At 46.6% G+C, this 26759-nt stretch overlaps 1 protein-coding gene across 1 annotated transcript in view; it reads left to right on the forward strand.

The window, feature by feature from the left end:
* KIF1B (kinesin family member 1B) overlaps positions 1 to 26759 on the forward strand; it is a 128743-nt gene that overhangs the window by 3775 nt on the left and 98209 nt on the right. Inside the window, 1 exon segment of the mRNA XM_054691207.1 lies at positions 11394 to 11576. Within this exon segment, the coding sequence (XP_054547182.1) occupies positions 11471 to 11576 (106 nt within the window). The 5' untranslated portion in view covers positions 11394 to 11470.

Genomic DNA, 26759 nt, shown 5'->3' on the forward strand with positions numbered 1-26759 from the left:
CGTGCTTGGCACAAAACCTGGCCTGCCCCTCCTCTGAAGAAAGGCATGAACTCCCTCCGCTTCCTCTGGACGCACAGGCTTCTCTGCCGTCTTCGGCCTCTTTCCTCCAGGTTCTGAGGCCCGTCTTCTGAATGTCACTCTCTTGTGCCCTCTGGGGACTTGCTGTATTGGTTACACTTCTCCCCCTGTCACTCGCCCCCCCCCCCCCCCCCCCGCGGTCCCTGGAGCCGCCAGCCCCGCCGGCCCGCCTGTGCTTCTTCTCTATGTCTGCTTGGGACTCTCTTCCCCTGAAATCTGCCCGACCAGCTCCTTCACCTCCTCCGAGCCTTTGTTTGCTTCGCCTCACCATCTCAACAGGCCCACCTGTGCACCTGGGCCGCTCTCACCCCTCCGCCCCCCAACTTTGCTGAACTTTCCCTTCCTCACATGCCTACATCATGTCGGTCGCATCCGCTCATTCGGCCTGACTTGCTGCCCCTGGGCCCTGCTCCCCGCTAGAACGCAAGCGCCTCCACAGCAAGGGTGTCTGTCTGTCCCTTCCTCTGCTTTAGCCCAGACTCTTGGGGCTGCCTGTCACATACAGTTGCCTGGTAAATAGCTGCGCAGAGTGTACAGAAACAAGCAAGTCTTGTCTATCAAAAGGGGCCGAGAAGAAGAAAAATCCCTCCTCCACCCCTTTCCTCTCGTTTCTGCCCCCACAGCCAGGTTCTGGAAGCAGCACGGACGCTTGCCTTTCCACTTTCTTGCTCCTAATCATTCCCTAACGCCAAAGACACTTCAGTGTGGCTGCCCCTCCCCCACTTCCCTGGCATCACTCTCGCCCTGGTTTCCAGCCTTAATTGCTGCAACCAGGGAGCATGCCTCACGCCTCTGCAGGACGAGAGTATTGCTCACCTCCCGCCCTCCCGGACTTCCTCCCTCTCAGAACTTGGCGTCTGTTTTGGTGGAGCTGGTTTCGGGGCTCCTGGGCCTCCTGCTTCTCTGGCCACACAACTATCAAGCTCATTTGATACAAGTTTTTTTGTAACTTTGAAAGGTTTATTTTGTTTGTTTCTAGGAACTGAATTTTGATTACATAACATTTCCAATGTTCCATAAATCATAGACTACTTATTTATAATTTATACCACTTACTGCTTCTAAAAAGTATTTGAACAATTTACTACAAATACGAAATATATAGTGAGGCTATTAAAATACAAGTAAGAAACAAAAACTATGTAACAGGAGGAAAAAGTAAATATAAAGTGCAGCAATTTGTATAATGTAGTTACTGTAATTTAGTTTGAAACCTTTGGATGTTAAGGCAGAAAGGGAGAGAGAAATTATATACTTTTCATTCTGGTAAAAGAAAGCCTAATGGTTCGTCAAAAGAAACCTTTTTTGTGGGCCTCCCTGGTGACCTAGGGGTTAAGTCTCGGTGCTATCACCTCTATGGCCTGGGTTTGATGCCCTTTCAGGAAGGTGACCCAGCAGGCCTCTCCTGTCTCACCAGCAGTGTATTTCAGTACATCTGCCTGTTCTGCTCCCCACTCTGTCTCTGGGGAATCCTCTCACCCCCTCCCCATCCTGCATCTCTGGCCTACACCCCAACTCTTCTATGCAAAAATAAATAAAGTCTTTAAAATAAATAAAAAATAAAATTAAAAACAAGAGATAGAAACCTTTTTTCCTGTTAATGAAATCTAAAGAAATTGTAAGAGAAAGTGCTCTAGGCATCCTGATACCAGGATGTGCGAGCTAAGTGTTTTCAACAGGTCTTTATGGGAAGAAGTGTTCTTCAAACACCTCCCTCCTGCCCCCCCTTTTTTTTAAAGTACTCTACCTGCTTCCCAAACTGAGAATATACCATTTAAATATAACTAAGTCTTTTCTCTGAAGGTGATGACTAAATTGGTTCAGGTATGTAACTTTTCGGATGAAGCTGAATCTGAGTGTCCCAGCAGAAAGCCCATCCTTTAACCTGGTGAGAGCCTGGAATGCTCTGATTCTGTGTTGTCATCAAAAACACACCTATTAACTCTGGCACCAGTCTGTCATGTGGCAGGAGTGGCACAGTGTTGACCTGCATTCTTGCCACATAGTGAGCTCTGCCTCTCAGGCACCTAGCTGCAGAATGGAAGAGCCTTGACTCATCCTGAGTTTGAATTAGCCTCTGATGGGAGCCATTCCCGCCTCCCAGCTGAGCTGAGCATGCTAGTCAGTCCTTCCTGTGAGATGCTGTCATCCGCTCTGACAATAGAACTTCCATGGAATGTTGGCATTTGAGTGACAGAATTCCTGACACATCTGCCAAAATAGGAGATGGAATATAACTTCAGGCATTAGAACTAATTGACTTATTGGTAGAGTTTAGCTTTGACCATCCAATTTGAAAGGAAAGAAAAGAAAAAGGAAAACAAGAATCCACACTGGTGCAGTGGAAGCCCTGCATCACAGGAGCTGTTGTTTCTTGATGTACCTTTCTGAGAAATCAGTTGTCACCAGTGGAAAAGAGCATCCCTGGTTTCTTAATTGCAGTGGCAGAAGGACATGTGTCTAGTAGATCTGAAAATCGTATCACATTGTCTTAGATAGAGATTAAAAAGGAACAGTTGGGAAATGACTGAGCTAGTTTAGCTCCACTTGAGATGAAAATCTGATCCTCAGATGATTGTACACTGTGATTTTTTAAAAAATATTTATTATTGCATGTATGAGCTGGGGTGTAGGCCAGAGGTGCGGGTGTGTGTGTGTGTGAGAGAGAGGATTCCCCAGAGACAGAGTGGGGAGCAGAACAAGCACATCTACTGAAACACAGTGCTGAGGGGAGCAGCGGGGAGTCAGGAGAGGTCCACCGTGCCATGTGGGTAGCTCCCTGGCTGGGGATTGAACTCGTGCTGCAGTGGCTGCGGGCAGCTTCACAGTGCTGTGTCTTCACCTCTTGCGCCACCAGGGAGGCCCCCCCCCCTGATTTATTATTATTATTCTTTTACCTTTTCACTCTGATTCTTGATCCCGGGTAGATGCGGCGAAGCTTTTCTAATACTGAATTCACTTTGGGCTTTCAGAGGTTGGCTCATGGCGGACAGGTCATTAAAATACAAAAATTAATTCTTACCCATGAAGATAATTTTTTCAATATAGCTGTTGTCAGTGACACAAGTTTGGGTCCTAAAACCTGCTTGGGCTTCAAGGAAAGTGTTAGGTTGAGGAGGTAAAACTTGCAATATCAAGGGAAATTCCATAGCATCTTCAATGGACTCGCCAGCTACATTGGGTGTGCACTCATTCTTTAGAATGGAATTTCACGGAAAAGATGTCCTTTCAACAGACTGCTTGTTGATGTCATAACTTTGCTGCTGTGTAGTAAATCATGCATATAGTAAATTAAAATGACTGTATTAAATTTAGTATATAAAAAATCAGTGTATGGGGGTTATATGAACTACTGCTATAACACAAGATGGAGAGAAATAAGTAGAAAAACAGGGAAACCACACAGAACAGGAAAAGACGGTATGACTTTGGGTTCTGAACAGGGGCCAGCAAGGAAAGTGTGACCTAACGTTTCCTGTTTCATAATGACATTTGACCCTGCCCATGAAAGACATGACTTAGGTTGAGAAGGGAGTTGGGATCGCAGGGAATGCGTGTTTGGCTTAGTAAGGGGTGCTTGGTGGAGAAGGAGGCTTAAGGTGATACCAGAAGAGCTTGGATAATGGGGGTCCTGGAATTTTGAGGTTGTGTTCTGAGGCCGTGGAAGCGGTGGAAGGTTTTTAAGGAGAGGAAATGATATGAACTGACTTGTTTTAGAAATAAAATCCTGACCATTCTCTATAGACAGCGGCTGTGACAAATCACACCAACCAAAAAACTGACATTACTTTGTTCTCGGTTCTTTACCTTGCTGAAAAGTCAGTTTGAGAATTAGTCTCCTTCTTAGCTCCTAATAGCCCAGGGTACTTCTGAGGGTGAGTGAGAATTGCGCAAGATCAAACTTAAACAATTGGGCAAAAATTTAGAAAAATTCAAATGAATTATACCTGTTTCATTATTCCTTTAATGTTGGTGCGTGCTTCTGGAATTTTTGCTCCATTCCGCTTCCCTAATGCTTCTGATTGTATGTCATAGGGAAGGAAGCTGGTCACAGGAACAGTCTAGAACTGGGGCTGTGTAAAAGGCTTAAAAGGATGTGCAGCCTCTCCTCCCGCCTTTCTTCCTTTGCTTCTTCAAAACTTGGAAAATGGATTTTCCTGTTAATTATAAGCAGCATTGCTTTCCTATAACTTCCTGGAATATTTTGTAATTACTGTTTCTCACTGGACTTTAAACTTGATTTCAGATTTATTCAGTATTTTTTTAAAGGATCAGAGAGTTTTGAAGCTGTAATTCTTTGACGCCCATGTTATAAAAAGATACAGTTTGTAGTAGTAGGGAAGCAACGAAGTAACTCCTGTAGTCCATTGTTGTTTCCTATCAGTGGGGAAGATGGTTGTAGTTTATTTGTTTATTTTATATCCAAAGGGCAGGTTTATTATAAAAAGGGAGAGAAGAATCAAAGACACTTGCAGAGACACAAGCCTGCGGAAAAGCTGCCCCTAAAAGGGGGGCTGGCAAAGGGAAACACCTGCATAGCCACAGGTGGCGGCAGGGCTGCTGGTGAAGAGAAACACCTGCACAGCCACAGGTGGTGGCAGGGCTGCTGCCCGGTTGTGGTCTTATCAGGAGAGAGTTCATCAGAAAAGAGGTATCTATTTAAATTCAGGTGGCTTTGACATTTTGTTTCCTTTACTTTTGTGTAGAATAACTGGGGTGTAGGCCAGAGGGGCGGGAGGTGGAGGAGGTGGTGAGAGGATTCACCAAAGCACAGGCGGCTCTACTGAAATACACTCATGCTGAGGGGAGCAGCGGGAGACAGGAGAGGTCTGCTGCGCCAGGTGGGTCAAAGCTTCTGGCCTGGGATTGAACTCAGGCCGTAGTGGTGATAGTGCTGAGACTCAACCCCTAGGCCACCAGGGAGGCCCCAGGGTCAGGAGGTTTGGGGAAAGTAAATTTAAAATGTATATATGACTTCCAAAAACATTTTAGCTTTTTTAATCAGGAAGAAATTAAAAATTAATTTTATCCCTTTTTCTTTTGGAGCAACTTATATTTTTTATTAATGCCATTCAGACATAAGTTTGTTGACACACAGTAACCAGGAAGTCAACCAATGTATTTTAACTACTGCGTTCAAGAGTCTGTGCTGCAGGGGACTTGGGGCTCTGTCATTATTCTCTGTGGCAGAGAGGGGAAAAGTAAACAACTTACAGTGTCCTGGGTCAGGTCAGTGAGTTGAGAAGTATTTAGTGGTGAAGCAGTTGCATCTGGTTTGGTAGGTGTGGAGAATCCGTGGAGGCCTTCAAGATGGTAGCTCTGGAGATAGAAGGCTCTAGAGGCACTCCCTGGCGCTGATAGGAGGGGAGGAAAGACACAGTGGGTAGAAGGAGCCTTGGAACAAAGGACAGAAAAACATGAGCTGCTTTCCGGAAGCCCCTGGTGGGTGGTTGTTGAGGAATGTGGATGGGAGGCTGTGTTTGGGGCTCCAGCGCGTGTCTGGCAGAGCTCACTGGGTGCTGGGGGGCCTCCAGACTTCGCTTGGCCAACAGCAGAGAACAGGGCTTTTAAGGGGCCGGTGCTGTGAGCTGACATGTGCTCAGGCTGGTGCATCCTGGCAGTGCTGGGGGGCGGGGGTGGGGGCAGAGGAAGGGGCCGTGTGTTGTGGTGCCCTTGAGGCTGGAGGAAGACCAGAGGCCGAGAAGTCTTGGGTCAGATGTATTAAGGGTCTGACAGGGATGGTGGTGTGGAAATGGAGGGATTTTACGGGAAGAAGCCGTAAAATTAATGAGACGGAGAGAAGAGCATGTTTTGGGGCCTGTGTGAGAACAGGAGGATGACGAGAACATGAAAAGAAATTTTAAAAAGAGGCAGAAGAGCTCATGTGGTCCTGGGCCATGAAGAAATCTTTGGCTTCAGTTTTCAGCGAGAGGCGCTGGCAGGCCCTGTCTGTTGAAAGCATGTGTGTGGGACTCCATATTCTGAGTTTGACTGTCTCTTGCATGTCATTTAAATAGCTCTTTGCTCCCCACATGCATTGTGAACTGGCCGGTAGGCCCGAGGCTTGACCACTCAGGTGGGAGGGGACAGGAACACTTGAGTTGGTGGTGCCTGTCTGGGCACAGCAGGAGGCAGAGGCCTGGCTGTCCCTGGTAGCGACCCTGAGAGTAAGCCTTGGCTCAGGGCTTGTTGCCTCATCCACATAGCATCAAGCTGGTCCACACAGCCTCAAGCTCGCACTACAGCCAGCCAGGGCCAGTTGCTGCCAAGTGCCTTTCTCTCTGCAGCCTGGAAAATGGCGATCTCCTATTTTTGTCACCTCTTCTGCATTTATTAAGCTGGAATGTTTCTGTAAAGAACTCACTCTCCTGACTACTTCGCTATCCTGGGATGTGGCTTATACAGGATCTCTGCAGATGATGTGTTCTCTGTTGTCTTATTTGTCAGTTTTCATAATAATGATGTTTTAAAAGGTATTATGGACTTGTGACTTGATACATGGTTGCTTTTCCATTCATTTTCAGTGTCTGTCTATTCTGATTATCTTTGTCCAGTGGGGCTCCTTTAAGTTGGCATCTGTGTCTTTTTGCCCCGACCTTACTTATCTTTCTTAGGGTCCTTGCTTGTAGGCACACGAAATGTCTCAGAATCATTTTGAAATTTCTTGCTGGGATTTGGTATTAACCATTTTTCCAAGTTCAAAGCGATGTGTGAGGGTCTGGGATTTTCACAATAGCTGTTCAAGAACCATGCAGGATGGATGCAGCCACGTAAGATGGTGGCAGTAGGCTCGCACGGTGTGCTTGGACTGGAAGTTGTGTAGGAAATTCCCCCCATTCCAGGAATATGTGGGTACTTTAAGAGAGGTAAAACAAAGTGGCCCATCAAATAGACACAAAACAAAAATCGTCATTATGCCGCTGGTAGGGGAGAAACCGCTAGTAGGCGTAAAGACGTTGGGTAGGAAAGGCGCTTGACAAAAGCATAACAGAAAGTGCTTGAGTTTGGAAGTGGAATAGGAAGGCTGCTGCTGCGCCAGGGCTAAGCAGTTCCATAAAGCAGGGTTTTCAGCTGGAGATTTGCTAGGTCATCTTTGGAAAATGGAAAACAGCAAAACCCAAAAAATCCATTTATGGAGCCTGTCTCGGGACTGTTGAGCACTGCTCTACTCCGGGGATGTCTGTGCTCATTTGCTTTACAAAAGACCCCTGTGGGATTCTGTTTCGGGCAACCCTCTTTAAGGACTAAGGGATTAAAAGTAGCCGCTCAGACATTGCTAGTGCAGTTATGCCGGGCAGGAGCGACTAAGGCCAAGGATGGGGAAAAGCAGTGGAAAGGAGAGGAAGGAAAGGATGGAAAAAATACAAATTTGTCTTAAACATTTTCATATGGTATTGCATTAATATTGTTAACATTCATAGAAGGATTCAAAGAGAAGCTGACCCCTAGATGTGTGTCTGAGGCCAGATAGAAATGGGAAGATGGGCAGAGATTGCTGGTTTGGGGGAGGAGATGATGGTGTTAGGGGGAAAGGATGTCCTGAGCTAATTCCTTGCGGGCTTTGTGGACCCCACCCCCACCCCAGACCAAAGCCATCAGGACATTGGGAAAGACGAATCCCGTCACCACCCAAGGGAAGGTGGCTGGGACCTGAGGGTGGAGTTCAGCAGCCAGGGTTGGTATAAAAACCAAATACGTGGGCCTTGGGGGGCTCGCGCTCTCCCTCACCCCCTGGCTTCCCGGCTTCTGGCTCGTGGCCAGCTCTCAGCGCCATTTGGGATTCCAGCCATTTGGGATTCCAGATCGGCGGATCGGGTAGGATGCATTTAAGACTTTGTCTCCCGCTTTTCTCCCTGAGCTGTCCATTTCCTCACTTGCCCTTCCCTGGTCAATAAACCTTTTATGAACCTTTCGTGTGTGCCCGCAGTGGAGGAGTGAGAAGTCCTTTTAAGCGCATGGGGGAGGACCCACAGTCAGGCACCCCGTTTTGTATTGGGGCTGCCCTATAACAGTGGGACATGTTGAGCATTGAGATGACAACTGTGGTATCAGGTGATGATCGGTCTCCAGGGGCTTGAAAGGTGTTCTGTGTCCTGCTTTTTCTGAAAACTTTATTCACTTTTTGGGAACGTACTCATCGAGTCATACATAAGTCATGCTGTTATAGGGCAACCCCGATATTGAACGGGTTGCCTGGCTGTGGGTCCTCACCCGTGCGCTTACAAGGGACTTATGAATACTCCACTACAGGCACACACAAAAGGTTCATAAAAGGTTTATTTACAAGGGAAAAGGAAATAAGGAAAATGTACAACTCAGGGAGAAAATAGGGAAATAAAGTCTTTAATGTGTCCTACCCGATCCAATGACCTGGAAACCCAAAAAGCACTCTCCGAGCTGGCCGGACGCTGCGAGCTGGCAGAGAGTCAAAATGGGGGGAACCCTTCAAAGCCCACGGGTCTGGCTTTATACCACCCTGGCTGCTGAACCCCACCCTCAGGTCCCAGCCACCTTCCCTTGGGTGGTGATGGGATTTGGAGTTCCCAGTGTCTTTGGCTTTGGCCTGGGGTGGGGGTGGAGTCCACAAAGCCTATATGGAATCAGCTTTAGGACATCCTTTCCCCCTAATAATACTGTTTTGATTGCACAAGCTAATAACTTAAGCTTTCATTTGATAAATGTGATCACAATAAAAAATAATCATCTGTTTAAAATAAAATGAGAAACAGACTGGGGAAAGCATTATGTCGAGTATAAAATGTTAATATCAGTAAATACTGTATTTGTTGAAACAAAAAAGTCAGTAAGCCAGACAGAAGACTTGAAAAGATAATTCTCATGCCTGGAAAATACAATTCATTCATTCATTTCTTCAATAAACATCTACTGAGGGCCTCTCTGGTGGCACAGGGGTTAAAGTCTCAGCCCTATCAAGCTATTGCCAGCCACTGTGGCATGAGTTTGATCCCCTGCCAGGGAGCTGACCCACATGGCGCAGCAAACTGCTCCTGTCTTGCACACTGTGCCCCTCAGCAGTGTATTTCAGTGGATCTGCCTGTTCTGCTCCCCACTCTGTCTCTGGTGTATCCTCTCATACACACACACCCCCTCCCCCCCACACCTCTGGCCTGTACCCCAGTTCTTGTATGCATAAATAAATAAAAATCTTTCAAAAAAACAAAACATCCACTGAGCTCTTTGATCAGCCCCTGTTCTGAGTGCTGACAGGCGAGATCTCTGAGGTCTCAGATCACCTCTTGTTACAGGGCAGGGAGAGGGGCAGCCCAAACCCCGCAAACCTGCCTATTCTAAATGGGCTCTGCCATCTGCCGCATCAACACAAAACATAGGAGACTTTAATGGGAAGGAACTTTAATAAAACTAGGAAACAATACAGGAAAGGCAAAGAGTCTAGTTTCTAAATGAAGCACCCAAAGTGACCCGTCCCCTCGTGGGTAAAAGTCCATCCATATGGGATCGGCCCAGAGCAAGGTCCCAAAGCCTGCCACAAGTCTAAAGCATCTTCCAGTGGGGACCCTCAGAAAAGGGTCAGAAACAACCAGACAAGCCCGGAAGGAAAAGAGCAAAATCAACATCAAGATAAAAGCTGCCATTGTCACCTCCCCATGGGTCTCCCCCACATCTGTGTTACCCAGTCCACCACCAAAAGACAAGCACAGTTTCTTCACGTGTCTCTAGGCTCCATGCGCCTCCTCCAGGTCTCCTGGCTCCTTCCTCAGTCTCTTCTGCAGCTTCTCTCCCTGCTCAGCTCCACCCTCCCTTGGGTGGGGCAGGGAACCTCCCCCTTTCCTGGGCACCACCCTGTTACAATCTGAGAGATGACTATACTGTCCCAGACACAAGGATTTCAAATGATTGTGGTGCTGGTAAGGATATACGCTAGGACAGTGAGGTGTGGAGAGTGGCTTTTTTGTTTTTTTAAGATTTATTAATGCATATAAGAACAGGGGTACAGGCCAGAGGTGCGGGGTGTGAGAGGATTCACCAGAGACAGAGTGGGGAGCAGAACAGGCAGACGTAACAAAATACACTGCTGAGGGGAACAGCAGGCAAGACAGGAGAGGTCTGCTGCGCCATGTGGGTAGCTCCCTGGCTGGGGATCGAACTCTAGCTGACGAGGATGCATATAGCTTCGTAGGTTGTGCCTTAACCCCCTGCACCACCAGGGAGGCCCAGCTTTTTTGTTTTTATTTATTTTGACTTTTCCAAGGGAAAGCCTTCATTGGTTGGTAGTTGTGTAGCTGGAGCCTAGAAAGATCTTTTGTTTTTTGTGGAAATTACTGAATGTTTTTTCCTCCCTTTTCCCACAAGATAGTGTTCATTTTGTTCTTCTGGGAGGGAAAGTTCCTCTGAAAAATGTTCACATTTTTTGTTGTGGCTTCATTATTCAGTGACTCGTCCCAATTTGATTCTGCCATGTCACTGACAGATCAGAGAAGAGATGCTGGGTCACCAGGTCGCCAGGCCGGGCACTGGGTGACTTTAGCTGCAGCCACACACAAATGCAAAGGTTCCTGGAAGGAGGCAGCTGGAGCTTATCTCTGTCCTTTGTTATTTAATTGTAGATGGGAAACCAAATGTTTAAACTAATTAAAGTTTAGAAAGTTCAGTGCATTTCTTTAAAGCAACATAATGAGTAGTTTTGCGAATGGAAAGTTAACTGTGTGAGGAATGCTCTTTAACAAGGAAACATTTTGTGTTTTTCCATATGTTACTGAAGATTGATCCAGAAAAAGAGGGCAGTGATGCCTGTTACTTTGTCCTGACATATATATTTGAGATGAAATGTGGGAACTTTCCAAGTTTGATAAAAAAGTAATGGGGGCCTCCCTGGTGACGCAGCGGTTGAGCGCTGGGTTGCGAAGCTGTCCGCGGTCTCTGCGGCACCGGTTCGATCCCCGGCTGCTCCCCGGCCACCGGAGGAGGGTCCCGCATGGCGTGCAGGCCTCTCCTGCCGCCCACTGCTCCCCTCAGCAGTGTGCTTCGGTCCTTCTGCCTGCTCTGCTCCCCACTCTGGCTCTGGTGAATTCTCTCACCCTCCCGTGCTTCTGACTGTACCCAGTGCTTGTATAAATAAATAAATCTTTTTTAAAAAAAAGTAATGGGCTGGGAAAACAAGTTTAATTTTTTTAAATTTCCTGTAGTTGATAACTTACTGTTGAATATACAAGATTTATAGGGAAGATTTAAAGCAGTGGACCCAGACATAGTGCTAAGATAGAAGGTGGTAATAAGTAGCTTTTATGCTCATTTTTAAAAATTCTAACTACCTTTAAAAATTTTTTTCTTTTTAGAGGAAACTTGGATATAACTTCAAAAGAAGGTTTGATTCTTTATCTCCGGACTGCGTCAACATAACAAGCCCCTCAGGATGTCGGGAGCCTCAGTGAAGGTGGCTGTCCGCGTGCGGCCCTTCAATTCTCGGGAGACCAGCAAAGAGTCCAAATGCATCATCCAGATGCAAGGCAACTCAACCAGTGAGTCCCTCCCTTCTTGCTGTGACTAGAACAAATGATGATTTGGTTGTTAACACTTCGAATTTTGCAATTCTGAATGACCTACTGCATACTTTCTCTGTGGTATTTGCTATAGCATAATTAAAAATGTGTACTGTTTTATTCTTTACAGCTGAAAAATCTCTGAAAACTGTACATGTGCTATTAAGTCGAAATCTTAATGATAACAAAGGTGAAAGCGGTGATTTATACAAAGTAATGACTTGGAATATACCTGTCTTGGCCCCAGGGTTGATTATTTTTCTTGATTTTAAGTAGCACTTGAACTTGCCAAGAGGATCTTAAAAGTTGCTCTCTTTCCTCATGATGGTTCTTTGAGTTGAATAACAGATGCAGATATAATAGATCTTAAACTTGTGAGTTATTGATAAGATTACCAGTTATTATTTCCTAGCTTATTTTATAGAGTCACTAAGTTGAAAATGACTTACGCTGGTTTCTTTGGTACCTGCACTGATAATTACCTGATAAGAATTGGTAGGCATATTATTACTTAGAGTCATAGTAGGTTTTACCATCACGAACTCTTTTCAACTTTGTGATAAAGTAGAATTGTCATTTTTCCGGAAAGAAGTTAATGGTGAATTGTTGGGGAGACCCTTCTGATTTGTGCTGATTTGTAGTTAGGGTTTGCACAGTATTGAACTGAATATTTAGCCAAATGGATCTAGCTAATCCTCTCTATTTCATTCCAGTTTTCGTGTTTGTGCTGCCTACATGAGCATATTAAAGTCTGACTATTGATAGTTTATTTCTGTGGAAAATACATTTAATTGTAACTTAATTTGAAGGGATTTTTGCTTATTGGCATGTGCCTCTAAATTTGCTGATATATATCATGCGTTTTTTCTTTTTTTTTTTTCTCTCTTTAATTTTATTATGGTAACAGTGGTTTACAACACTGTACATGGGTTAGGGGTACAGGGTCATATCTCTTGAGATGCATATCACCACCCCACACCCACTCCACAGTCTTCCACAGCCCATGGGCCACTCTACTGTCCACTCTCCATGTTCTGCTCCACCTCTGGAAGCCTTAATTCTACAGGCAGATTTCTAGACTTTGTTATTGGTTTGGTTTTGACTTACCCTTAGTTTTTGTCTCTTTATAATCCACTTTTTAAAAAGAGATTTATTGGGCCTCCCCGGTGGTGCAGTGGTTGAGCGCTGGGTTGCGAAGCTGCCTGCGGCCTCTGCAGCGCCGGTTCGATCCCCAGCTGCTCCCCGGCCACCAGAAGAGGGTCCCACATGGCGCGCAGACCTCTCCTGCCGCCCGCTGCTCCCCTCAGCAGTGTACTTCGTTCCTTCTGCCTGCTCTGCTCCCTGCTCTGGCTCTGGTGAATTCTCTCACCTTCCCGCGCTTCTGACTGTACCCAGTGCTTATATAAATAAATAAATAATAAATAAATAAATAAATAAATAAATAAATAAATCTTGAAAAAATAAAGAATCTAATTGTGAAAAAAAAAAAAAAAGAGATTTATTTATTTGTGCATACAAGAGCTGGGGTGTAGACCAGAGGTGTGGGGGAGGGGAGAGTAGGTGAGAGGATTCACTAGAGCCAGAGTGGGGAGCAGAACAGGCATATGTACTGAAATACACTGCTGAGGGGAGCAGCCGGTGAGACAGGAGAGGTCTGCTGTGCTCTTGGGTCACCTCCCTGGCTGGCCGGGGATCAAACTCATACTGCAGTAGCTGCAGATAGCTTCATAATGTTGCGTCTTAACCCTTTGCACCACCAGGGAGGCCCCGATGTGTGAGGTTTTCTTCTAGAGATTAAGCAGCAACATCTTCTAAGATAGTTTTTTCCCTTTTGCTCAGCTGCACAGTATAGGTAATAGCTTATTTTTTAGTCTTGACCACACTGTATATTTTAAATAACTGGATAGTATAATTCATGTTTATAATGAATTATTGTTTCCTTCGTGATCTTAGCATGAAAGAATGTGCATTAAGTCGAAAGGGCCTTCCTCATTAGCAGGAATCTAGGTGTGCGGTGGTGTGCTGAGTACTAAAAAAAATGAACGCATCTCCAGGAGAACATACTGTCAGAGCATGTGGTAAAATTAAAGGTGTCTGGCCCTACTCCTGGGTTTCTGCAGTTTTGGACAGTTATGAGAAATAGATGTGGTCCTGTCTGATTTTGAAGCTATTTTTCAGTCATCTGAATGAAAGCTCAGTAAGAGATTATTGATGGTGAATGTTTGGTGTTTGAACTCAGTTTCTGAGACATGGAGCTCCCTTGCTGACCTTATTATTTTGATTACATAGAAAATAATGTCAATTTAGGGAAAAATAGGAGTTTGTGAGTTTCATTTATCCATTCTTGCTCATCTCCAGAACTGAAAATGTTGATATTTTTGGATGAAATATTAAAGGAGAAATGCCGGGCCTCCCCGGTGGCGCAGCAGTTGAGCGCTGGGTTGCGAAGCTGCCCGCGGCCTCTGTGGCGCCGGTTCGATCCCCGGCTGCTCCCTGGCCGCTGGAGGAGGGTCCCACATGGCGTGCAGACCTCTCCTGCCGCCCGCTGCTCCCCTCAGCAGTGTACTTCGGTCCTTCTGCCTGCTCTGCTCCCCGCTCTGGCTCTGGTGAATTCTCTCACCCTCCCACGCTTCTGACTGTACCCAGTGCTTGTATAAACAAAATAAACAAACAAACCAGCAAACAAATAAATAAAGCATGCCTCTATAAAAAAAAAAATAATAAAAAATAAAAAATAAAGGAGAAATGCCTGGTTTTTATTAAAAGAAATTAATACTTTGGTTAGAATAGCTAATACTTTGCTATGGCTCACAGGGTTTGGAATAATTTGGCTTCCTGCGAAGGGTGTTCTTGGAAAGCTAATTATCTAATTTTATGAGAAACTTTTCCTGTAGAAATTTTGGCAATTTTGGTTTTCTATTAAAGTTTTCTGTTTCTGTTTAATGTGGCAGCTTCTTAGTTATTTAACTATGTAGTACAAATAATTTTGAAGTGGAAGATTTTCAGTGAGCCACTTGTTATGTTTAGAAAGTATTAGTGGCTTGTTTTTTTTAGGGAAAAAAAAAACACTGACATTAAGATCTAGAGAGAGCGTGCATTTCGAACCTAAAATTGTTTTAAAAAAATTAAATGAATTCGCTACAGCAAAATTTTTGTTACACAAAAATACATGAAGCCATATATGTTAGCTGCATTAAAAGGCAGCTATGTGAGGGCCTCCCCGGTGGCGCAGCGGTTGAGTGCTGGGTTGCGAAGCTGCACGCAGAGCCTCTGTGGTGCCGGTTCGATCCCCGGCTGCTCCCCGGCCACCAGAGGAGGGTCCCACATGGCGCGCAGACCTCTCCTGCCGCCCGCTGCTCCCCTCAGCAGTGTGCTTCGGTCCTTCTGCCTGCTCTGCTCCCCGCTCTGGCTCTGGTGAATTCTCTCACCCTCCCGCGCTTCTGACTGTACCCAGTGCATGTATAAACAAAAAACAAACAAACAAATAAATAAATAAAAAAAAAACATGCCTCTATTAAAAAAAAAAAAAAGGCAGCTATGTGAGTGGCCTCCCTGGCAGTGCAGGGGTTCAGGTCTCAGCACTATCAAGCTATCACCAGCCGCTGCATCCTGAGTTCGATCCCTGGCCAGGGAGGTAACCCACATGGCGCAGCAGACCTCGCCTGTTTCCCTGCTGCTCCCCTCAGCAGTGTATTTCAGTAGATCTACCTGTTCTGCTTGCCACTCTGTCTCTGGTGAATCCTCTCAGACCCCACCCCTGTACTTCTGGCCTACACCCCAGTTCTTGTACACATAAATAAATAAAAATAAATCTTAAAAAAAAAAGCAGCTATGGGGCGAGTCTGGGCTGTTGCTCACAGAGATTATAGCTGATTGCAGATGGAATGCAGTGGAATGTTCCTGCTATGAGGTCTTTCCTGATAATGTAGAAGAGGGTGAAGGGGTACTTGGTACATATTAGTTATCAGACAAGTTAATTTTGCTTTACCTTTCTCTTGTCATGTGCTATACCATTTTCTTCCTGAATGTTTGTTCAAATATATACAAAATAATCATTTCTGTAAATGTTTTTGAAATGCATCAGTGCAAAATGAGACTGGGGTCTCTGGAGGGCCTGGCTTGGCTAAGTCCCAATTTTTTGCAGCCAGTAGTGGCATATTCCCCCCCTTCCTGGACCAGCTTTCCCTGCAGACTTGCAGAGGCTGAGTCCCTGGCGTGTGCCTGGCAGCAGCTCTGCTCCAGTGAGCTCCGCAGTGTGATGTCCTTACTCAAGGGGAAAAGGCAAAGGAAGACAGCTTACCAGCTGTCCACACGGGTCTGCCCACCCTCACCCCTTTCCAGGTCATCGTGTTGGGCACCGTTATTCCACGTACCGATACGTGATATAAGGCACTCACATGTATAACTTAAAAATGCCCTTCATTCTGAAAACAAAAGCAGCCAAATTATTAGGAAATACATAAAGCACAAAGCAGAACAAAATCACTTCCAGCCTCACCACTCAGAGTTGCCATTGAATCTTTGTGTTTTCCTCTCACCTTGTAATATATTAACCTTGTTATATAATTGGGATATTACATACTGTTTTGTAACTTGCTTTTTGAAATCTAAAATCTTAATGTTAAGTATTTTCTATATAACTTCTAGTGATGATATACAATTTTTTAATATGGATATATCAGATTTGATTTTGTTGTTTTTTTCCTTATGTGACACTCTAACATTCTTGAAGAGAAATGTCTGTGTACATTTCTGGATAATTTTCTGAGCAAAAAATCTTTCGAGGTATGATTAATTGAGTGAAGATACTCACATTTTATTAAAAATATTTACAGGAAGTAGTATCTCTAATAGGTATATTTTATGTTATAGGCAGATTATTTCGGTGTAATTACAGATTTTAATATTCAGAATAAACATTAGAAACCTAGAGTGTCTCTAAATACTGATCATTTAAAATTGCATAGTGATCTAGCTAGATGCAGCAGCTCAAATAGCCCCCTCATGCAGAAAGGGGGTTGCATAGAGTTGGATGGTTAGAAAATGGATGGTTAGGAAATTACTGAAAATATGTAAAGATGGATTGAAAGGACTTTAAGAATATGTAGTTCATACTTAAATTATTTCCTATTTTAACTATACAGTATTATTATATTATTATTATTATTATTATTATTATTATTATTGCAGTTAATGCAAAGGCTGACCCTGGTTAAGCCCACCTGCTTATTTTTACCTGGAAGACAAATAGAAGTGGACTTTTTCATTAAGTCATACGACTTAATGAATCATATCATTCATTAATATCTTTAAGCAATAGACAGGGCCTCACCGTGTGAGTGCTCTGCTTCAATAATAAACATGTCTTATCTTGTTCTAGTTTATTTTCATTGCCTTAATATACAAAACTTTCACAGCTCTCTACCACTCATTAGAATGGCACTGCTTGACTGGCTTTTACTAATAAGGGACAGTTAGCTGTGAGGACAGGACTGTTTTGGTCTTTTCTCAGAACCTAGCCTAGTGACTTTATTTAATAAACATTCAGTGAATGAGTAGATGAATCAATGAATATTGAGTGAGATCTGAAAATGTATACAGAAAAGGGTCTATACCTGAGCACAAAGCTTATAAAATAGTTGTAAAATATCCACTCTTATTTATCAACAGTTCATTAATTTATTGAGTAAAATCTTTAATATTCCTTCACAACATGATTTTAACGGCCATGTAGTAATCTAGTTTATTCTGGAACCATCCTTCGCTGGTCCCCCATTATCAGACACTGGAGCCACTTCTGAGGATTGCAGTGAAGGAGAGTGTCAGCCCCATAGGGCGGGGCCAGAAATTGTTTCTGGAAGACTTTATGCTGCTGTTGGCATCTCTACCTGCCTGTCTAATATTTCATACTGGACATGCCCTAAATTAAATTTCTGATAATATCCTCTTCCTGTTCTGCCCCCTTGCATTCTCCCCCAACTCAGCAATGGCAGCATTCTTTGTAATTTAGGACAAGACACCCTGTAATCACCCCCGACACCTCTCTGCTCTGTCCAGTCCATCAGAAAGTCCAGAATCTGACCACCTTTACCCCCCTGCACAGGCCTCCTCGGTATCCTGGCCTCAGGCCTTGTCCCCAGGCCATCCATTCTCAGCAGACCATCCCTCACAGAGCGGAGCTGTGCTGAGCTTTTGCTCTGAATTCTGACATGGCTTCCACTTCACCCAGAATAAACGCGGGAGCACATCACTGCCTCTCCTTCCCTCTACCAGACCTGCTGTCTCCCTGATTCCCTGTTTGATGGAGTGTCAGGTACATCCCCCACGTCTTAAGTTTTCTTCAGGAACTTGATCTTAGTGCTCTGGAGTGTTCTATTTATGAATTGATCATTTTTGACCCACCCTTTGTTTTTTGTTTGTTTTTAAAGATTTATTTATGCACACAAGAGCTGGGGTACAGGCCAGAGGTGCAGGGGGGTGAGAGGATTCACCAGAGACAGAGTGGGGAGCAGAACAGGCAGATTGACTGAAATACACTGCTGAGGGGAGCAGCGGGTGAGACAGGAGAGGTCTGCTGCACCATGTGGGTTGCTCCCTGGCTGGCCGGGCATCAAACTCGTGCTGCAGTGGCTGTCTTCATAGGCTGCGTCTTAACCCTTGCGCCGCCAGGGAGGCCCTGACCCACCCTCTGTTGCTAGGCTCTTGAGCCTTAGGTTCTTCATTGAGCAAGTTGGGTATCACTAGGCCTGCCAAGCCGAGGCCCCCAGTGGTTGTGAGGCATGGGACCTGCTGTACTGAGGACGAGGTGCTCTAATGTTTATGGGTCATTTGGCACTGACTTGTTTTCGGTGGGAATCTAAGTTGAAAGGCAGTAGCCGTTGAACCTGCATCGGAGTAGGCCTTTCGTGTTGTGTATTCAGAACTGCATAGTGGATCATCAAAACGTCTTTGGTTACCTCAGTTTTCATGTCTGTATCCCCAAGCAGCAAAGAATCATGTAGGAAACAATCCTTTTTCTTTGCTACTATGTATCTTACATTCCTAATCTTTTGAAGTTGCCTTAATTAATACCCACTCTGGGGGCCTCCCCTGGTGGCGCAGTGGTTGAGCGCTGGCCTGTGAAGCTGCCCCCAGCCTCTGCGGTGCCTGTTAGATCCCCAGCCGCCAGTGAGGGTCCCACATGGCGCGCAGACCTCACCTGCTGCGCCTGTTGCTCCCCTCAGCAGTGTACTTCGTCCGTCTGCCTGTCCTGTTCCCCGCTCTGGCTCTGGTGAATTCTCTCACCCTCCCACACTTCTGACTGCACCCAGTGCTTGTATAAATAAATAAATAAATCTTTTAAAAAAATACCCACTCTGGGCTACATGTGGCCTTCAGATAGGCATTTGTGTTTTCCACAGAGAAAGTGGGCATGTTCATTAAAAAAAAAAAAAAAAAAAAGCGGGCCTCCCTTGTGGCGCAGGCAGTTGAGCACAGCCCTGTGAAGCTGTCCGCAGCCTCTGCAGTGCGGGTTCGATCTCAGCCAGCTGGGGAGATACCCACATGGTGCAGCAGACCACCCCTGTCTCACCTACTGCTCCCCTCAGCAGTGTTTCAGTCAGTCTGCCTGTTCTGTTCCCCGCTCTGTCTCTGGTGAGTCCTCTTACCTTCCTGCACATCTGTCCTGTACCCCGGTTCTTGTATGCATGAATGAATAACTCTTTTTTTAAAAAATGCCTCTTTTGCTGTTCTCTGAATGTCTTGGAGCTCATTTTGGTAAGTCCACGCCAGCACCATGTCACCGATGGCTTTTTTGGTGGTTGCCAGTGAGGTGGTAATGCGGGGCTGGAGCTGGGGCTGGCCCGGCTGGAGGGATTGAGAGACCATGGGAGGGACCGCAGCTTCTGCTCATGTGGTGACCAAGTGGGTCTTTGTAGACTTCATTTTGGAAGTGTATCGAGATTTGTGCTGATGCTCTGAAAGCACTCCTGGTGGCTGGAAACGACTCTTTGCTGTTTCGGGAGGAAGGCTGCGTGCACAGGTGGCTGGAATAAGAAACATGAAGTCCGGTTCTGTGAGCGCCGGTAGGGAATTGGGTTTCTGTTATTCAGCAAGCAGAGCTGGGAGGCTTTCGGGAAGTTTTTAGTCTTGTCTGGGATCAATAACCATCGTGGTGCAATGACTGTGAGGAAAGCTTGGAGGACAGACGTCGGAATGCAGAGGGGTAGTCAGGAGAGGAGGGAGCGTCTGGGACATTGTTCTGGTCTGAGTCCGAGAGTTTTTGTAACTGAAAATAGTCGAGGAATCAGAATGGGTGAAGGGAAAACAAAAGCTTCCTTTACTTTAGATTGCCTTTTAGTGGGAAAAATTAAAAAAACCCAAACCACATTCGTCATCCCCAGCAACAGCAGTAGGCACTTAAAGACACTTAGGGATTTTAACTCACTCAGTCCACACAGAAGCCAGTCCCCACAGAAGCCTGTGGCAGGTGCTCTTGCTTCCCCCCCCCCCCGTCAGACCACGGCATACATACGGCTGACTCACTGGGCTCACCCGCCTAGGAATTGGGACACCCAGAAAATGAACCCTTGCTGTCTGGCTCCAGAGCAGAGTCCTCACTCAACTGTCAGATTAAAGTTTGTCTCACCTTTCTGCCGTGGACGCCTCCCAGTGAGCTCTATTATCCCCTCCTCTGCCGTCGTGTCCAGGTCCGAGTCTCCAAGGAGCCGGCACAGCTGCGAAGTTCTTCATGCAGGTTTTGGCGTCTGGGAAGCCACTCAGAGCAACAGGAAGGCTCCCAGACTGCGTGGTGGGGAGAGAGCCTCACGCTGCGCCCCAGAGGCTTTGGGGCCGTCCTTAGGCCACCTTGGAGGAGGCGGCAGCAGCTGGGAACACAAGGCTGTGGAAGGTGGATGCTGAAGTTGTGGAACCAAGAGGGCGTGTCAGGAGAAGGTTCTCCAAGGCCCGTGGCCGCTTCACTGGGAGTTTTGCTGGCGGCCTTTAAGAAGTCACTGAAGAACAACACCTGAGGCGACTTGGAGCAGCAGGGGAAAGTGAGGTGATTGAAATCGTGCAGATCTCGGCGTAGCAAGGAGAGAGGCTCTGCTTTTGGAACCTTGGATGACCGTGACTGTAGAATGAGTGCCCCCGGAAATGCCACACTGAGGAGCACCACAGGGGGGTCAGGCCGCCCCCTCTGAGCAAGAGATGGGCGGGCCTCTGTCCAGCTGGAGGGGGCGGCGTGGGTCTGGAGAGTTTGATGGTTTTGGGGGGAATGACAGCTTTGTCATGGCGGAAACTACACTGGTCGAGGCGGCTTTGGTGGCAGCACGGTGGTGGAGGTGGGGTAAGTGTGGTGGCTGGCATGGATTGGTAATGATGGAAGCCGTTTGAGCAAATGCAAGAATCAATTTCAAATTTTGGACCCTTGAAAGGAGGAAACTTAAGAGGCAGAAGCTCTGGCCCTAGGGGTTGAGGCCAGTGCTTTGCCGAACCTCGGAACCAAGGTGGCTATGGTGACTTGGGCAGCAGCTGTAGCCGTGACGGTGCTTGGCAGGCGAGGAGAGCCAGGGACGTACAGGGTACAGCAGCCGAGCCCCGTGGTGGCAGGGCCTCGGCGCTGCAGGGAAGACACGCTCTAGGCCTGCTCGTGTGGGCAGACTCGAGGGCTGTGCTTGTGACTCGTTATAACAGGTTATTTAGGTTTCTGTTCTGTGGAACATGCAAAGCATCCCTACAGGGGGTTTTAATGTAGATTTTTGGGGAGGGGCACCAGTCTGCTGTTTGCTAGAAAGTAATAGTCTGATCATGATGCTGAATAAATGTACCGTTTTAAAATAAACTATTTTAACATCTCTTCTGGATACAGAGAAACTGAATAAAAAAGGCATTATTATTATTAATGCCGACATCTTTGGGTCACTTAGAATGAATGAGAGTTAGGCCTTCCTGTTATTCAAATTATTCATATTTGTTCAGGAAGAGCAGAATTGTTGCTAATTGGGAATTTGTTTAATGATGAGTGTAGCTAGCTAGCATGTTTATTTTATATCTAATTGGTGATTCTGTGAAATTACAGCATTGGTAGTTTTTATTTCCCTACTGTATATTTTTAATACTCTGGGATTGTGTATCTAGTGAACACAGAGTATATTTAGCCTGTTTGGTATCTAAATGTGTTGTTTTAAGAGATTAAATAACTTTATGATTGTAGGTGTTTTGCTCCAAATCTACCTTATGGCAGTATGCTTTACACCATTCTTGTATACATTAAGAAATAATATATTTTCCTTTCAAAACCTGTGCTTATATGGGTTTTAGTTTTACAGTTTGGAAATGCAAATGGTGTGCAGGATACTTTCACAGCCATTTTTCTTAATTTTGGATATAGGAAACTTTTGGAAGAGGAAGTTTGCGCTGAAGATGTCACTGGGATTTCTAAGGAGCCTAAACCACTCTGCTAGGAAAGTTAATATAAAGTTACAGTGTTGCCACAATGATAAGTTAATTGTAGTTGTGGGCAAATTCTCTAGTTTGCCAACAACAGTGTAATTGCTACATAGAGGCTTCCAGATATTAGATAAACAAAATTCATTCTAGAGAATAAAAAAAGGCTTTTAAGTACAAACCTTGTTTTGACTGCCTTATTTTCTAGGGTTTAGTGATGAAAACATTTCTGCATCTTTATGTGAAGTAGCAGCTGGAAAGAAGTCAAGGGAAAAAGGGCGTTTGGGGGCACTTTACAGGCTAATTTTGACTTGCGAGGACTCCAGGAAAGAAGTCTTGTAGTTTCATCAATAAACTAAATGAAACATATAGGATCTTTCGTGATTGTCACTTGAATGGCATTTCCGCTTCTTCTGGGGAAGGCCCTCCGGGTCGGCCTTTCCATGCAGGGGCCTGTCCTGTCCCCTCGCTCCTTGACCAGCTCTCCTGAGGTGTAAGGAAAGTCAGCTGCCCGTGCAGAATAAAAAGCTTGAACACAAAAGGGGGAGGAGCAGTGAACACTGTAGGGAGGGTAAGCGTGAGGACATCTTCCCTTTGGATTTGGAAAAAGTAGTCCGCTCTTCAAGTCTGAGTGTCCGTTTCTGATTTCTGAAGGGAGACTGAAGGAAACAGACTTGAAACCAGTCAGATCTGGATGTTGATGGACGGCCAAGGACCGCAGGTGAGGGTGAGCAGATGGAGGAAGTCAGGAGACAGGCAGGGCCCAGAGGTGGTGGTGATAACAGCCAGCAGTGCAGTCACCTGGCCAACCCGGCTCCCGGCTCACTTCCTCCCGGACCCTGCTCTGGGAGCTCGGGACCCCCGGTGCTCCTCCTGACTCCTTCCTTCCTGAGGGCCGTTCTCCGTCTTCCTCACCTCCCCATGTGACATATTTGCCAGGACTTTGCTTTTCCCGTTTATCTCTGTCCCCAGAGTGACTTCATCCAGGCTCCGGGCTCTAAATGCCATTGAGGGGCCGAGGACTCCTAGATTAACCTCTCCCCTGGGACCTCTCCATACACCCCAGACCTGCCACCCAGCTCTCCCTCTGCGTGAAGGCTGAGGAAGTACCTCAAGTGTGCCATTTCCTCCACAGGCCTTGTTCTCCCTTCCCTGCCCTCCTGGAGTGGCTCATTCTTACCCATTCTTTTGGTGTCTCAAACCAAAAAGACTGGAATCACTCTTGCATTCTTTTTCTTATAGGTCCCTATAATCCGTCAGTAAATCCTGTTATCTGTTTACAGTCTGCCTTGAATCCCGTTACATTTTGCCATGTCCGCTCTAGTCCAAGTCAGCACTGCGGCACCTCTTGCCCTTCTGCTTCTGCTCTCGTTCCTTGTGGTCCCCAGAGTCATCTGGCTTAAAATCCTTGTAGGCTTGTCACTTTTAGAATAAAACCCAAATTCCTCACCTGTCCACGAGGCCCCCAGCATTTGGCCCGTGACTATCTGATTTCACATCTCATCTCCTGTCATCCTGGCTACCTGGTGGCCTTGCTGTTCCTTAAATGCCGTTCAGGCCCCTGATCAAATGTCACCTTTCCAGAGGAAGCCACGTGGCCACTCTTACCTCAATAGCCACCTCTGTCACCAGCCTGTTTTATTTCCCCATTCTTACTTTTCTTCCCGGGGTGATACTATGATCATCGGACTTCCTGATGAGAATGCACACTCCTTGAGGGCACAGGCTTGTTTTCACAAGATGCCTTCAGGCCTGCGCCATGGATAGTCATTCAGATAATTTGTTAATGAAGAATGTTTTGAACCTTTATTTTGTACTGGGCACAAAGCAACTCTTGCTATGTATTAGTCTTTCATCCTCACAGTATTTCTGTAAAGTTAGGCAATAGCATTGCACCCATTTTGCAAATAAGAAAACCGAGTCTTACGGAGACTTAGAGTTTATGTACCCACGCTGTCGTGGACCCTAGGATATTACTGGATAGTTAGCACAGGGTTAGAGCAAAGTGTCTGCAGCGTTCTATTTCTTTCATTGCTGAAAGCCTTGAAACTGTCTCCCAGTTTTCTAGGTCGACTCATGTTTTGATCATTGAATGTTGGGTCCATTTATAAGACTTTGGAGTTCACTTACAGGTCAAGAGACACAATGCTTTTGATACAGGAATGGACCTTTCTCTCTCCCACTGCCACCACCTGCTGGGGCTCCCAGATCCCTAGTGCCAGCAGCTGTCACCTAAATGGCAAACTGAAGTTCCTAAGCGTCTGCAGTTGCCATGACATCCTATGTTATGGTCTCCACTATCTCACCGCGCCTTCCTCCAGTCCAGCCTCCGTAGGGTAGCTGTGACATGTCAAGAAGTCCCCCCAGCACTAGATTATATGGGGAGCCCCACACCAGGAACTGAGTATAAAGACCAGCTGACATGAGGAGTCTATGTTGGTCATCTGAGTGACCAAATGCATATTTTTCTTATCAATCAAAGCATTTGCCATGACCTTGGTGATGGGCCTATTCAGTGAGTGAGCGTCACTCGCTGTAGAGCCCGTCTAAGGTTCTTGGCAAGTGGACAGCCCCCTCCTTGGGAGAAACACTGGCTTTTCTCCAGGCCCCCAAGGGCTGTTCCCTTGGGTGTAGACTCTGTGCATCTGTGCACGCAGGGCCGCCTGTGCTGTCTCATGGCGAGCCTTGGCCTGCAAGAGTAAATAGAATACAACTGAATACATCAGTGCAACAGAGTGCAAGTAAGTCCATGCAGGGCACCAACCTAACAGTAAAAAGACAAGATTATTAGCACCAGCAGATGATTCACCACATCTACTGATGAAGGCGCTGCTCATGCGAGGGGGATCCACTCACGGCATCTGTCACACGCCAGGAGCCGTCAGGCTTCCTGGCCTTCTCTGGCTGTGGTGTCGACCGACCACAAGCCACACACCACATCCACCCCCAGGATGCACTCACTCGTGGATTGACGATTCTGTACTCTTTGGGGGTAATCACCCAATCCTCAGGGTTGCTGCCTGCTGCCATTCCAACACTCGGCTTTCATAGCCACCCACGCGACCCCACACTCAGGCCAACCCTTTGCACATGCACATGGGTGGGACCGTGGTCCCCTCTTTGGCTTCACCACCAGTCACATTCCCCACTCCCGCCCCCCAAGGATGGGTCCTCAGCTCCTCAATGAATAGGGCATCACTCACAGGTGATTTTAAGAGACTCACTGGCCTTGAGCATACTTAGGCTGCTTAGCAGCCACTCAGGCTTCACAATTTCAGCACCAGCTTTTGCCTTTCTAAGTTGGCTTTTTGATACATCTCCTCTGCCTGGCTGCAGAGAACTTGGCGAGGGCTCCTCACTCAGCCAATCCTGGGCTCTTCTTATGCCTGCCCCTTCCTCTACTCTGGCCATTGCCTCTCTGGGCTGTGGCCTGGGAGTGCTGGGCAGTGCACAGGTTGCTTTTGGCCACTGAGGCCCACCGGCCATGCCTTGGTTTTCATCTCCTGGGGTTTACAAATGATACATCCACCCCCAGGGCCCCCAAAATATAACATCAACCTGCCAAAGTTCCTCCGCCTTCTGGCGGGATGGCTATCCAAGTCCATCAGTTTTTTCCTTGCGTCAGCACTGGGTGAGCTCCGGATGCTGAATTGTGGTCCTCTTTCTTCCCCTACGATTCTGCTGCCTCAGGGGTCGTGGGCTGGTCCTCATGGGCCATCTCCTCCTCACCTGAGGTCTCGTCCCTCAGTTCCCGGACCTTGTCCACCTCCTGTGCTCTGCAGCGTCTTTAGCTCTTCCCACAGCTCCTGGACTCTGGTCACTACCTGTGCTGCCATGGCGCCTCCAGCGTTGTCACAGGCTCACGGTCTGCTCAGTCCCTCCTGAAGTCTTCGGAGGGCTCCATACCCGTCTGCATGGAATCATCCTGCCAGCTACACCACTTTGTAGGGGCAGGAAGGCACAGAGCAGTATCACTATGATCCGGGCAGACGGGTAAAGGAGAATCCTGGAGCCCTCAGTGGCTTTTCAGGCTTTTATTGAGCTTTTTACACCATATGTAGTGCGGCACCCGGGTACACAGCAGGCGGCAGGCTGGGGGCTGGGAGGCTGGCAGGCCTCCCAGTCTTCACTGGGAGTCTTCACTCTTTCTGGGCTCTCTAGCGTTCTCTCGTGGGCTCTGTTCTCTGCTTCTCCTTTGTTGCTCTGCTGCTTCGCCACTCTCTCGTTCTGCTGGCATCCCCATGACACCGCCCTTATAAGCCTAGTCTCTCAGCCCAGGTGCACCCACTTACACATACCCCACACCCCACTCCAGGTGCCCGCCATCATGTAGGATTGCAGGGATCTATCATTAATGCTAATGGCAGGAGGGCAGAAAATCCTGATAATTTTCACTTACCCTACACACCCTGTGAAACTTTCTGTCTGGGTGGCTTTGAGGCTAATGACTGAAGAGCTCAAGTTGACCCAAATCTGAGCTGTCCAGGATCACCCTGCATGTTCTTTTACTTTTGTTTTATCTATTACAGACAGTGATAACCAGGGGGGTGTGTATTTAGCATGTTACTATTCTGAGTTTTCTAACACAGCCAGTGAGCCAGCTTCCTGGGAGTCAGGCCTGCTGCCATCTCCAAATTCTACTGATAACTTTTACTTTTAGTCATTGATTACAGATAGAGCAGGAGTTTCATGCCACGGGGGTCATTCCCTGCCTTTTCACCCTTTCACTTCCCAAAC

The sequence above is a fragment of the Talpa occidentalis genome, unplaced genomic scaffold (genome assembly GCF_014898055.3).
Source record: "Talpa occidentalis isolate TD23 unplaced genomic scaffold, MPIMG_talOcc4v2.1 talOcc4.9, whole genome shotgun sequence".
Lineage (NCBI taxonomy): Eukaryota > Metazoa > Chordata > Mammalia > Eulipotyphla > Talpidae > Talpa > Talpa occidentalis.